The 14,778-nt window shown below is 37.1% G+C and overlaps 1 protein-coding gene across 1 annotated transcript; it reads right to left on the reverse strand.

Annotated features, from left to right (window-relative positions):
* Window positions 1-13,611: 13,611 nt before the first annotated feature.
* LOC131518185 (olfactory receptor 4L1-like) lies at window positions 13,612-14,544 on the reverse strand. Its single transcript, XM_058740779.1, has one exon. It carries the CDS (start codon window positions 14,539-14,541, stop codon window positions 13,612-13,614), a length of 930 nt encoding a protein of 309 aa, XP_058596762.1. The 5' UTR covers window positions 14,542-14,544.
* Window positions 14,545-14,778: the final 234 nt, after the last annotated feature.

A 14,778-nucleotide genomic window follows, 5' to 3' on the forward strand; every position in this document is an offset into this window, starting at 1 on the left:
AAAGAAATAAAATATACAAATACACTTTCATTCAAATTTATGTCTGGTTCAGTCAGAGGTAGAGTGGGACATCATGAAAATGATGGGATGGAGATAATATTGTTGACCATTTTTTTTTCTATTAAATTTGTGCTGCAAATAAATAACTTTGAATGTATGTCATTTTGCTTCTTGAAAGGATAAATTTCCAGAAAGACAGATAGCTAGAAATATAACATCAATGGAAGAGAGAGAACAGAAGGAAAAACATGACAGGACACAAATGGAAAAAATAGGAGAAAAGATAATGGGACAGAGAAACCATGATCACAGAGATACCTGTACCACAAAGCCACATGTACAAATACAGAAAAAGGTTGGGGGGAGACGGAGGGAAGAAAGGGAGCAGAGGATCAGAGGAGAGAGGAGAGATCTTTGGAAATACAAAGTCTTTTTTGTTTGTTTTTTAATTACAAAACACCCAGGATAATATAGAGAACTAGTCTACAGTGGGCCTCTCATCTCAGGTGAGAAAGCATTTTAATCTCAGACAATTTTGTAATATTAAAAAGAAAGATGTAGGGGTGCCTGGGTGGCTCAGTCGGTTAAGCGTCCGACTTCGGCTTAGGTCATGATCTTGCAGTCCGTGAGTTCGAGCCCCGTGTCGGGCTCTGTGCTGACCGCTCAGATCCTGGAGCCTGTTTCGGATTCTGTGTCTCCCTCTTTCTCTGACCCTCCCCCATTCATGCTCTGTCTCTCTCTGTCTCAAAAATAAATAAACGTTAAAAAAAAGAAAAGAAAGATGTTATGTGTGTGTGTGTCTGTGTATGTGTCTGTGTGTGTGTTTGTCTGTGTCCATGTGTGTTTTAAGAGGTGTATCTTAGGATGACCTGAACTAGTTTACTACACAAGGCATCCAGTAGTGATGAAAATATGAGACTGGAATTCAGAGGACAAGATTGTAGTCCTGGCTCCACCCACAATGGTTGTTTCTTTGGGAAACTGTTGCAGATTCCTCAGATATTTCCCAATCAGAAACCGTGGAAAGGAATTTCTTTCTTTTACAAAATGTTGTAGGTATCTATCATTTGGAAGGCTTAGTGTATGGATGGGTCAGCAATTCAGCACTAGTTGTGGTACATGAAGTCCTTGCTCTCAGGGAGTTTATATTCCAGTGGAGGGAGCCAGTCAAAGAGCAAAGAGGATAGGTTTAAAACTGTCAAAAATGAAGAATATAACAGAGTGATATGTTGGAGAACAAATGGGGACAAGTAGGGTGTTCTTTTAGGTTGGGTATAAGAAAGCCCTTTTTGAGGGGGTGACATTTAAGCTGAATAACTAGATAAATCTAGCTATGGGAGGTCTGAGAGAGGGCAGAACAGGCAATGGGAAGAGCAAGAACAAAGACCATGGAGGTGAAAGAGCTGGTGCATGGAGGAACAGAGAAGAACCCACGTGGTGATTAAGTCATGGGCAGATGGAGGAAAAGTATGAGGCCATGTCAGAGTTAGGCAGCAGTTGCACAGGATACGGCATGTAGTCATTCTTCTACCTGTGTACTCACAATTACAGTAGGGCTTTTGTAATCTGAAGGCCACTCTGGCCACTGTGGGGAGGAGGGATTTGAAGGAGGCAAGTGTAAAAGCAAGAACAGTTTGAAGATTTTGCCGTACTATGCACAGGAGAATTTGGGGACTTAGCCTGCTGGAGAATGGAGGAAGGAAGTGGGTAGCAGAAAGAATAAAGAGAACTCAACATGTATTTTTATGGTACAGTCATTTGGACTTGGTGATAGACATGATGTCTGAAAAGAGGAATCAGGATAACTCAAGAACTTGGAGGGATTAACTATGAATAATGGCATTGCAATTTAAAAACTTGGAAATGACTCAGACAAGATGAGTTTGTAATAGGAAAAACAGGAAATATGTATGCGTAGTTACACTTTTTAAGGTAAAAAAAGATGTTAGGTGAGAAATCTTCCCATTGCAGTCTGTCATCCATACTCATCCTACCAGAAAGGAAACAATCAATTTCTTGTGTAAATTTTCAAAATTGTTACTGTGTAAATAATATTATATGTACATTTCCCCTCTTTTAAACATATATTTGAAATATATCACACAATATCTTGTACTTTATTTTTCCCTTACAGGTTCTATTGGGAAAATTTTCATGTAATGCTTAAAGTATTTCCTAACTCTTTATATGGCTGCTTATTATTTAGTTTGTTTTTTCTCCTAATGGGGAAAATATAAGCTATTTACATTTTTTTGGGCTATCCCAATGTGTTCTGCAATAATTAAACCTAAATGTGTCACTTTTTGAATGCATGAAAGACAAGTCCTCAGAAATATAAGTAGAGGGTCAATATTAGTGTGTGAATGCATGTACTTGTTATTGTTTTCTGAAGTTTACTGAGTTGTAAGTTATGTACAATAAAATGAGCAAATCTTCAGTATACAGCTAGGGGAATTTTTGAGCATGTATATACCTTCTGACCATGACAAAGAACAAAATATGGAGTATTTCCAACATATCAGAAAGTTCCCTTGAAATTCTTTCTGGCCAATTACATCCCTGGAAATAACCACTATTCTTAAATTTATCAACATGGGTTAGTTTTGTATTTTTTTGAAAATAATATAAATGGGACCACAGAATATGTATTGTTTTGTGTCTGGCATTTTAAATTTATATATTTTTTGATATAGATCCATGTTTCTTTTTTTTTTTAATGTTTATTTATTTTTGAGACAGAGAGAGACACAGCATGAGCAGGGAAGGGGCAGAGAGAGAGGGAGACCCAGAATGTGAAGCAGGCTTCAGGCTCTGAGCTGTCAGCACAGAGCATGATGCGGGGCTGGAACTCACAAACTGTGAAATCATGACCTGAGCCGAAGTCGGATGCTTAACCGACTGAGCCACCCAGGCGCCCCAAGATCAATGTTTCTTACTGATAAATATTCCACTTTCTAAATATATAGCAAGTGAAGAGGCTTTTTGCTTGAATTTAGAGGGAAACATAAATAAAGGCAACCAGAGCATTCTTGTATTAAATCTTTCCATGGACATTTGCTTTCATTTCTCTTGTGCACACACTTACGAGTTGGGTTGCTGAAACACAGGGTCAGGATATTTTTCATGCGTGAGAAATGTCCCTGCTTTTCCATAGTGGCTATGACATTTTACACCCCTACTGTCAATATAGGAGAGAAACAATTGTTTTGTATCTTCACAAGAATTTGTATTTTTAGTCTAAATTTAGCAGTTCATTCAAGTTAGTGTGTAGTGGCATCTCATTGTAGTTTTGATTTACACGTCCTGTTGAGGAATGGTAGTGAGCAACTTTTCAAATTTTTGCTATTTGGATATCATTTTCTGTGTATTGTCCTTTCAAGCCTTTTGCCAAGACTCTGTATTTTCCACTCTGTCCTTTTTAGTCCAATTTAGCTATTGTGTTGCCAGAATAATTCTCTAAAAATTTTTTGTGTGTATACTTCATGCTTCAAAAGCCACATCCATAATTCTGTCTGAGACATATTTGTCTACTTTAAGTGTACTTGGCTAATGTGGACAAAACCCGTAGGATTCTTGATCTTATTTTCCAGCCATGATTCTACTAGGCACTGTGTCTAGTGTTTCTGAAGACTTAACAAAGGGGCTTGGAGCCTCATCATTGATTTATTCTTTATTCTGAAGCTTTTTCTTACATGAAGTTTTTATTTGTTTGTTTCTGCTATTTGGAGAGACTGGCATGGGTTGTCTACATTCCGTCTAAAATATTTTGAAAACTGATCCTAAGTATATCTTCTTAGGGTCTCTCTGTATTCCTGTATTTTATCCCACACAGTTCAAAATAATCATCTGGTTCTGTTAATATTCTGCCTAGAATACTCTTGAGCTTTATCTTTAAGGAAATTTGTACATTTTCCATTTTTATTCTGAAGACAGTGCATCTTGATTTAGAAAAATAAACTTTCTATTTTTACAAGATATAATAGCAAACAGTCTATCTTTTATATTCAGGTTAGCAAAGAAGGAATGACTAGGTAACAATAAAATTTTTAACATTTTAGATAAATCATAGAGCTCTTTTGATTTCTTTTCCTCTTCTTTTTTTTTCCATTGAGAGAGAGCATGAACAGTAAAGAAAGGCAGAGGGAGAAAGAGAGAATCTTAAGCTTGATCTCATGACCCCGGGATCATGATCTGAGCCAAAACCGAATCAGACTCTCAACAGACTAAGCCACCCAAGCGCCCCATAGAGTTCTTGATAGTGTAACACAGTGTGGCTTAAACTTTTTAAAATTTAATTATAAATTGCTGATATTGAAATCAGGAGACATCAGTATCTAGGAAAAAAGAGAGACGGCTAGAGGAAGAGAGGAAATCAAAAAAGATTTAAAAAGGTGACAACAAAGGAGACAGGTGAGTTGGTTGGTAAGTTTGGTGTTTCACTGGCAGGTTTTGTGGCAGAGGTGGAGGCAACAGAGGAAATCCCAGGAATGGCTGTGAGGTTGTTCTCTGATACCTATTTCCCCTAGGCTACGCTGCCTTAACAGAGCTTCTACTAAGCCCATGTCCTCCATGATTCAGGCTTGCTCACTGCTTTCTAGCATTCAAAAGTTTTCTTCTGTTTCATCTATTTTAGTTCCTGAATCCATATGTTATTTTGAATGTAGTGATACTTCATTATTCTACAGTTATGTTTGTTCTTGTTTAATCCAGTTGAAAAATTTTAAGAAAGTATCCCTCTGTAATAGCAGTGTACTGGTTTTGAAGATCGTATCAGGCAGTGGTCTCTTTCTGGTAACTTTAACTCTCGTCATGAAATATAGGGTGACAAAATAAGTTGAAGTTGAGCTTGCTTAGATCTGGAGATTTGATGTTAAGGTAACAGGACAAAAATAGATACCATCATTTTATTATTTATGTGTATATGTTTTTTTCTTCTTTCTCTCTCTCTTTTCTTTTTCTTTTCTTATTAGATGGATGTTTGATCTTATGGAGAAGTCAGTTGTTTTATCATTTCTAGGCAAAGAAGAGTCAATTCAAAATTCAGAAATTATAACTCAAAATCAGCCTTCCAAATTCTTAAAACAAAAGCTGTATTACTATTGAGGAAAGAAATAGGTCATAATAGTAGATGATTCAGTATAAAGGAAAGAACCCTTTGCATTCCACATTGCACTTTGACAGGCTAAATTCTCAATTAAAAATTAGAATACTTTTAGATGAATAGAACCTCTAGAATTCTTCTTGTTAGTCATTCATTTTTATTTATAATGAAATTGTGACAAATTTATTTCCCTGAACGGCTTGACACATTACTTTTTAAAATAAGAAGACTAAAGCTCGGTTGAGTTGTATGAAATGACCTATGACTTTGATGACTGTGTTCCTCTGTTTGAACTGAGAAGATGATGTGTATGCTTACAGAAACATGTAGACTAAATGTCAAATGTTCTAAACTACATTTTAATTTGTAAAACATGGTCATCCATTCAGGTGTTAGTGCCAGGGAAAAAGAGATTAGGTGTTAAATACTTCACTATAAATCAGATTATTTTGCTGAAAGGGACATATAAATTGGAAGACACTATTAATTATAGTGCACTGCTAGTTTACTTTTACACATGAGGTAAAATTAGGAAAAAAGAAGTCCACGAAATTCAGAAGACAAACAAATTTAAAATTTAAAAACAATCAAATAGCAAGATATCTGTTAAGCCCAGCCAACCTAGAACTCCTTCCCCCAGGTGACATTTTACCTTGGAGAATATAATTAGACATTGGTTGTAAGAACTTACAACTGGCTGGAGACTCCACAAGGGAGGAAAAAGAAAAGGTTTCTGGTAAGAAAAAAAGCAAGATACTGCTCTATGATAATTAATATTATTTCCACAATTTGCCAAAGCATTTTCTTTTATTACCAGTACTGGTGATAGTGATGAGGTTTTTTGGGGTTATGGTGGAGCTTACGGGGTCCAGAGCCAATGGCCAAGAAAGAATTCTTGAAGACATTGTTGGTGCAAGAAGGTGATTTTATTAAAGCATGGGAACAGGACCCTTGGGCAGGAAGAGATGCCTTGGGGCCATGAGGAGAGACCGTTATATACTATAGAGTTGGGGGAGGTAAAGTCCAGGGGAAGTTTCCAAAGGGATTTTCATATGCTAAAGAAGACTCACAGGATACTGGCGGCCTCACTATTGTCAAGTTAAAGTTGTTTTCCCTCTAGCAAAGCATTAGCATTGAGACTGGTGGGAGCCTTGGGGCAGGTGATCAGGTCATGATCTCCTGGTCTGTGAGTTCAAGCTCCTTGTCCAGCTCTGTGCTGACAGCTCAGAGCCTGGAGCTTGTTTCAGAATCTGTGTCTCCCTCCCTTTCTTTCTGACCCCCCACCCCTTCCCTGTTCATGCTCTGTCTTTCTCTGTTTCAAAAATAAATAAACGTTAAAAAAAAAAAAAAAAAAAAAGACTGGCCGGATCCTCAAGTATTTGTCAATGGGCTGCAGGTTATAAGGAAATTTAGTTTTACCTGCCATTTCCTTCTGCCTTTGTTTCCCACATCAATAGGGCACCATCCGAAATCCTACTTTAAACCACTTTATTTGTTTTTGTTATTTATTTTTTTAGTAACCAGTTCCTGTTTTTAATTCCCTTTATGTATGAGAAATATCTTGCAGGTGTTAAGATGAAATGATCTTAAATTATAGATTGAATTTTTTTCCTGTGTGTGCATCTATGAAGCTATTTAACTTATCAAATTAGAAAACATTTATCACACAAAAATTTCCCTTGGGCCCCTTTGTAGTAAATATTCACTGTTAGAGCTAAGGACTTCTCATTTCTGACACTAAATATCATTTTTATCTATTTTTAAGGTTCACTTAAATAAAATCTTACAATATGTACTCTTTTGTTTTGAGTGTCTTCTGACTAACATAATGTTTTAGAGATATATCTATGTTGTTGCATGTAGTAGCTTAAAAAATGTTTTAAAATTTATTACTGAGTAGTATTCCACCATGAATGCACCTTAATCCCATCTGGTATCTACTTCTTAGATGACTTAAACTAACATAATTACAATTGGGAGTGGTCTGAGAGCACAGGTGATATATGGGTATTGTGGTTGGTTCACTCACTGCCTGGTGTGCAAATAGGACTCCATTACAATTGGTGTTTGGGACTAGACAAGTACTGGCATTATATAAATGTCCGATTGCTCAAGACTTCAGTGGTGGTGGGGTGTCTGGCTGGCTTGTCAATGGAGCAAATGACTCTTGGTCTCAGGGTTATGAGTTCAAGCCCCACATTGAACTTGGAGCCTACTTAAAAAAACAACAACCACAACAAAACAAACAAACGAACACCTAAAGATTTCAGTGGTGGTGACCTAGGGAAGCATCTTGTGGAAAATGAAAGCTATTATAGGTGAATGATTCAGGCATTTAGTCATTTGTAAAATAAGGGGAGAAAAATTCCTACAAATAGAGGAGTTGTTTGCTTATTTTAAGTTGTGTTGATGCCTTGGAATAATATAATGAAGACCAGAACAAGCAGTTATAAGTTAAGTGTAGGGATCTAAATAACTCTTTTGTAGCTGACAAAGAAGTCCTTATCTCCCGTAGTGGGAATATCTTAGACAAGGAGTAGTCTGAAGATCTAACAGACTTACACAGTTCCAACAAAATATAAACACTCAAGCAAGGCATGTGTGTTACGGTAAGGTCAAGGCACTAGAAGGGAAAATCTAGGACCCTGAAATCTGGCATGAGTACCTCTGGATAAATGCCCCTGAAGACTTTGGCTCTGCAGTCTCCTTCATTTTTGTAATAGCAAGAACTTCCTCCTGCTCAAGGAAGTTCCAGAGCCTTTTCTCCTGTAAGGCAGCAGGTGACCCTGTAGGCCTGGCCTAAGTTCCTCTCCAGGGAGATAACTACAGTTCCAGCCAGACTCGGGATACATTGGGCCTGATAAGAGGGGAAAGAAACCTACACAAAAGCAAGTTCAAGAATGAGCTTTCATGTATAAGCAAGAGCTATGTGACTTTTAAATGGGAGTATTGAAGTTACGCACTGTTCTCTTGACCTTGGTGAGCATCATTATGGGAGTTGTTTTAATTCTCTGTCAGGTAACTCATATACCTCCATTTTATTAAGGTCAATTCCTGAGGATTTATCTTGTTCCTTTTTTTTTGGAACATTGTGTCTGGTTCTCCACTTTCCTCAATTCTCTGTGTTGGTGTCTGCACACTGGACAACGTAGGCACTTCTCTCAGTCTTCACAGATCGGTTTTATGCAGGAAGAGATCCCCACCAATAAGCCTGGCCAGAGATTCTGGGGGGCTCTCCAATGTTTTCTCTCCCCAGGAAGAAGCAGCCTGCTTCTTGGCAGTGATTTTTGTTTTCTCACTCTGTGCAGAGCTTAAGGGAGCATGTAGGGGAAGCTCTGGCATCTATCAGCCCAAGCTACATCTCTATTCTCCCCCAGCTGGTTAGACTATGCTAGAACCATCAGAGCTTCAGGATTGGTGAGAGAGATGCTAGTTGTGAAGCCCCATAGAAGTTAGGGTGCTGGATGCATGGATCAACTCCTTTACTCTCCTGGGAGAAGCTGAGAGCTGGGATTTTTTAATGTACTCACTTTGTGTTGAATGGGAAGGAAAATCAATGGCATCTACTAGCCCGAGCTACTGCCTCTGTTCTCCCACAGGTGGCTAGACTCTGCCAGACCTGTCAGAGCTCCAAGACTGGCTAAATAGAATCTAGTCCTCAGGGAGACCTCTCTGAAAAGCTGGGGCACTGAACGTGTGAATCAACTCCTTCCCTCCCCTTGGTGAAGCTTGGAGCTAGTGTATCTTCTCTTGATCATATGATACTGTGACAGGGAGGGACTCTGGTGAGAGGGTGTCCTGAAACTCCTTAATTGCTTCAGTGAGCCAAGTTTTGCATTCTCCTGGGGGGTGCAGGAGACTTTCAATTAGTTTTAGATTTTTCCCAAAAGGAATTTTTCCATAAATTGATGAACTGTTGTGTTTGTGGGTGTATGGAGGCATTTGCTACTCTGCCATGTTGCTGATATGGCTCTTAGCATTCAAGTATTAATTCATGCTGTCATCTGGTTTAATCTTAAAAACATTAGGCTAAAGGAGAGAAACTAGTTGCAAAAGACCACATCCTTGTTCCCCTCTCCCCACACCTAGGTAACCATCAATCTACTTTGTGCCTCTAAAGATTTGCTTGTTGTGGACACTTTATACAAATAGATTCATGCAATATGTGGTTTTCTGTGTCTCTTCTTTTGTATTGTCAAATTTTTCAAGATTCATGCATGTTATACCATGTATCAGTACTTGATTCCTTTTTATTGTCAGATAATATTCCATTGTGTAGGTGTACTGTTGGGAAAATAAGTAAAGTTCTGCACCATAAGATGGCCAACGGGACTAAAACAAGCTCTAGTTTCTAGCTTAGAGAACCCTTTTCCGGGTTCTTCTTCCTGCCCTGTTGCGTGTATGCCAAATTACTACTAATGTGGAATGCAGAAGTAACAGACTATAAATTGCCTCCCATGCTTGTGCTCATGGCTCAGATCTTTGGAGAAATGGTCTCCTCTGAGTCTGCCAGTGTTAAATAAATCTCCAATCCACCAAGATCTCTGAGTGCTGCTTGGTTTTTCCACCAGCGTTCCAGCCTGGTTCCATAACAATACCACCTTTGGTTTATCTATCAGTTAATGAACATTTAGGTTCTTAAAATTTTGTTACTATTATGAATAAAGCTTCTGTAACCATTCATGTTCAGTGTTTTGTTTTTTAAAGTTTATTTATTTTGAGAGAGAGAAAAACACAGCACTCGAGCCAGGGAGGATCAGAGAGAGGAGGAGAGAGAGATGCCCAAGCAGGCTCCTCACCAGCAGTGCAGAGCCCAACACAGAGCTTGAACTCACTAAGCATGACCTGAGCCAAAACCAAAAGTCAGGCGCTTAACTGTACTGCCCAGGCACCCCAATATTCAATCTTTTGTGTGGGTGTGTGTTTTCATTTATTTTGCTTTTACATATTCAGAGTGAAATTGCTAGATCACATGGTAGCTCTATGTTAAACATTCTGAGGAATTGCTAAAATTCTTTCCAAAATGGTTGCACCATTTTACATTCCATCAGCAATGTATGAAGGTTCCAACTGCTCTATGTTCTCAACTGTCTTTTTGATTATAGCCATCTTGGTATGAAATGGTTTCTTACTGTGATTTTCATTTGTATAGCTCTAATGACAAATGATGTTGAGCATCTTTTCATGTGCTTATTGCCCATTCATATATCTTCTTTGGGGACCTTTTTCCTTAGATCTTTTGCCCATTTTTAACTGAGTTATTTGTCTTTCAATTCAAGAATTGTAAGAGTTCTTTATGTATTCTGGACCCATGTTCTTTATCAGATCCATGATTTCTAAATATTTTTTTCTCCCATTTCATGATTGTTTTTCACTTTCTCCTGACTGTCATGTTTGCTGGGATGTTTTTGTTTCTTTGTTTTGTGATTTTTGATTGTGAATTTTATTTGTAAAACCTTTCTTTGGTAGTTTAGTGTAGACTATTTTCAAGGAGCATTTTGCTTTTCAGTGAATATTTGTGTTTACCTTTGCAAATGCCTGAGCCTACATTCTTAAGTAGTAGATTAAAATAAAACTGTAACTTTGATGTATGGGAACATACAAAGACTATGATAGCAAACCCAGCTTTTGTGAACGGCACATTATTGTCACTACATCCAGATTCAAGTTTGGGTGACATTTTTTTTATTGCTGTCGGCTTCCAGTAGGCAGGTTTTCTTCTAATAATCTCTTTTATTTTATTTTATTTTATTTTATTTTATTTTTTCAGAACCTGAGCACTCAGCATTACCTCCAGTCAGTTTCCATCCCTGTTCAGGACCAAAGCCCAATCTATAGTACTCTCTCAAATTTGTAGCTTCTCTAGGTAACAGTATTCAGTAGATGTTCTCAGTAGATGAGCAATGTTTCAGTGCTGGTTTACCCTCCTGGAATGGACCTCAGTTTCATATTGGGACTCAGATGTGATTTGTTTACTTTCTTTTAAAACCTTTTAAAATTGATTTTAATGGTTATTTTAGATGACTCTAGCAATCTTAGATATTTTTTAACCAGAGGGTTTTTGGATTTTGAGTGTGCTTTACTACAGTCACAAAAATCTCATGTAATGTTTAATCAGTTGGAGTATACTCCCATCCACCAGTGGATGTATGTTTTACTTTATAAATGGCTATGATTTGTCTAATATAGGGTGTGCTATAATGTAAGACTGAGATTTTAGGTTTACTGTGTAGAAATAGAATTGAATGTAATTTTTATAGCAAATATTCTAAACTTGCTTTATTTATTCTCTTCCATTTGCCTGAAATACTTCATGTATTCCATGTTCATTTTCTTTAATTACAAGGCTCTCACCTGTAATTCAATTACTAAAATATATGAGCAATATATGCCCTTATATACTCTAAGTTTTTAACAGATAATATCTCACAGAAGTGCATGTATTCCTTTAAAAAATTTTTTTTTAATCCTTATTTATTTTCAAGAGAGGCAGCGTGTGAGCAGGGGAGGAGTAGACAGAGAGGGAGACACAGAATCGGAAGCAGGCTCCAGGCCCCGAGCTGTCAGCACAGAGCCCAACACAGGGCTTGAACTCACGAACTGTGAGATCATGACCTGAGCCGAAGTTGGATGCTCAACCGACCTAGCCACCCAGGTGCCCTGAAGTGCATTTATTCCTTAAGTGTAAGTCAAATAACTGCTAGAATATAGTTATTTCATCATTTCTTTATTCATTCAGTAGGTACATATGAACTTCCATGAGCCAATATACATACTAGATACTGGAGATATGTAGAGTCTAGTGCCTTAAGATAGAACTAACATTAACCTATAAGTATACAATTCATTATTGCTATAACTTGTGCAAAGGATGGAAATCGCAGCATGCTATAAATGAGTGAAATAAAGAAATATAAACTGGCCAAGGACATATAGGAGAAGTATTCTAAAATATAATATTGTGTCCAGGTTCTGTACTCTAGGAAGAAGTTAGCTGGGTATAGAAGTGATGGAAGGTCATTGTAGATGAAGGAAACAGCCTGGAAATAGTCCTAAATTAAGATGCCTGATAACTTGGAAAGTTTGGAAGAAAGTCAGTGTTAATATAACATTATGAAAAGAGGTAGATTAGAGCAAATTTCCAGAGACAGGCTGGGTTTTAAAGGTCAGTTAAGGATGTGAACCTATGTCTTAATGCCACAAAATAATTTTAGCTAGAGAGGAAACATTGGGACCTGCATTTTAATCACATCACTCTGGATAGTTGTAGAGAGTGCATTCAATAGAGGAAAGAACTTATGCAGTAGTTTAGGATCAATAGAAAGCTGTTGCCTAGAGGAAGCAAGAAATGTTGGTGTCTTGAATTGGGAGAGAATACTTAAGATTACTATCAATGAATATGATATTTTCAATTTAGCATGCACTGCCCCCTCCTCAACACTCACAACCAAATCAGATTTAGCTGATAATTGCAACAAGGATTATAAGCTTATCAGAGGCAAATTTAACTGAAGTTTTATGTAAAGCACTTGGAAAGAAAAAGTTACATTGATATATTGCATAAAATCAAGAAATATGCTCCTATTTTTATTTATTGAGGTTTGAAAGTCAACTGTGCATACATACTTACGATATTTCTTGGAGCATTTGGTTTCAAGGATGCTTTATGTAGTTCTACTGAAATTGTCCTTACATTGGTTTCTTCCCTCTGGTATCTCACATTCTCTTTGCATTTTATATTCATTATGCTGTCAGATTTAATTATTTATTCTTTTTTTTTTGTCTCATTGCATCAAGAGATTAGATTCATATTTTTTCTCATTGTTGTTTACATTATCTCAATCATGATTTGTACTGGTCCATCATTTAAAGGTAGTATAACTTTATGAATGTCATTAACAATCCATATCTATTAAAATCATCTCTATTAGTATTCACCATATATATATTTTCATATTTACATCTCCACTAATAAATAGATATTGAATATCTATGGAAAAGTGCTTGATGATTTAAAATGTTTATTTTGCTGTAGGACATTCATTATCATCATGTGTTTTAACAGCAGTAAATGTGAATTAAGATATTTTATTATTTTCTGCACTGATTGTGGTTCTGCACTGGTCTAAGATAAGAGTGAACTTCATGTATTATATAGAATTTATGAAAATTATGTTAGCATAATATTTGGAAGTTGTGTTAATTATATAGTGTTCAACTGGGGTGCCTGGGTGGCTCAGTTGGTTGAGTGTCTGACTTCAGCCCAAGTCGTGATTTCACAGTTTGTGGTTTCGAGCCCCACATCAGGCTCTGTCCTGACAGCTCAGAGCTTAGAGCCTGCTTCAGATTTTATGTATCCCTCTCTCTCTGCCCTTCTCCCACTCATGCTCTGTCTCTCTCTCTCTGTCAGAAATAAACATTAAAAAATTATATATATATATATATATATATACATATATATATACATACACATATATGTAGTGCTCAAGTCTAGGAGTCCTATAAGAGTTCTATGTGGAGATAACATTTTGGAACTGTAATTTTCTCATGGCCTCTTTCATTTTCTGATTTCTCAGGGTATAAATAATAGGATTTAGTAAGGGTGTGAAAACAGTGTAAAATACAGCAAGGACTTTATTTCCTGAGAAGCTATTGAATGGCCAGGCATAGATAAAAATACAAGGTCCAAAGAACAGAGTGACCACAATCATGTGTGCAGACAGTGTGGACAGTGCCTTGGAGAGACCTCCCAATGATTTTTGTTGCACGGTGATCAGGATGACAATGTAGGAGGCAAGAAGGAGGATGAAACAGATGAATGAGAGCAGCCCACTATCAGCAATGACAAATAATTCCAGGGTATATGTTTCCATACAAGCAAGCTTAATCACAAGGGGAAGGTCACAAAATATATTGTCTATGACATTGGGGCCACAGAAAGGCAAGTTTACTGTTAATACCATCTGGCTCATGGTGTGTATAAAACCAATTATCCATGAAAGTATCATAAACCCACTCAACAGCCTGTGGCTCATGATTGTCCTGTAGTGCAGAGGTTTACATATGGCTACATATCTGTCAAAAGCCATAGCTATCAAAAGAGTCATCTCAGCACCCCCAAAGAAGTGCGTAAAGAACATCTGAGTCATGCAGCCCCATATGGAGATGATCTTGTGTTCACTGAGTAAGTCTGTGATCATCTTGGGTGTGGTGACTGTGGAGAGACACATGTCCAAAAAAGAGAGGTTTCCAAGGAGGAAGTACATGGGAGAATGAAGGGTGGAACTAAATGTCACTGTGACCATAATGAGAACATTCCCCAACACAGTAGCACTGTAGATTAAGGAGAATGTTACAAAGAAGAAAATCCGAAGTTCCCATTGTCCAGAAAATCCTAGTAAGATAAACTCAGTCACTACAGATCCATTTTTAAGATCCATTTACTTGATTCAGAAAGACTCCAGAAGTTCTTTTATACAAAGAGAATAAAAAAAAAGCCACATTAGCACTGATGTTTTCCTATTTCTAATTGATGATAATAATTGATATTATGAGAACACATAATCTTAAATATATCGGCATCACTATCTATAATTTGAAATTATTTTATGGGTTATATCATTCTGAAATAATATTCTCATAGTTATGCAGCAATTAAAAAGAATTTGTAAGAATGG

Source organism: Neofelis nebulosa, chromosome 7, assembly GCF_028018385.1.
Source record: "Neofelis nebulosa isolate mNeoNeb1 chromosome 7, mNeoNeb1.pri, whole genome shotgun sequence".
In the NCBI taxonomy this organism is placed as follows: domain Eukaryota; kingdom Metazoa; phylum Chordata; class Mammalia; order Carnivora; family Felidae; genus Neofelis; species Neofelis nebulosa.

What these genes read in the sequence shown, in the direction of transcription:
- LOC131518185 (XM_058740779.1), bottom strand. Translation starts at nt 14,541, where the DNA reads ATGGATCTTAAAAATGGATCTGTAGTGACTGAGTTTATCTTACTAGGA.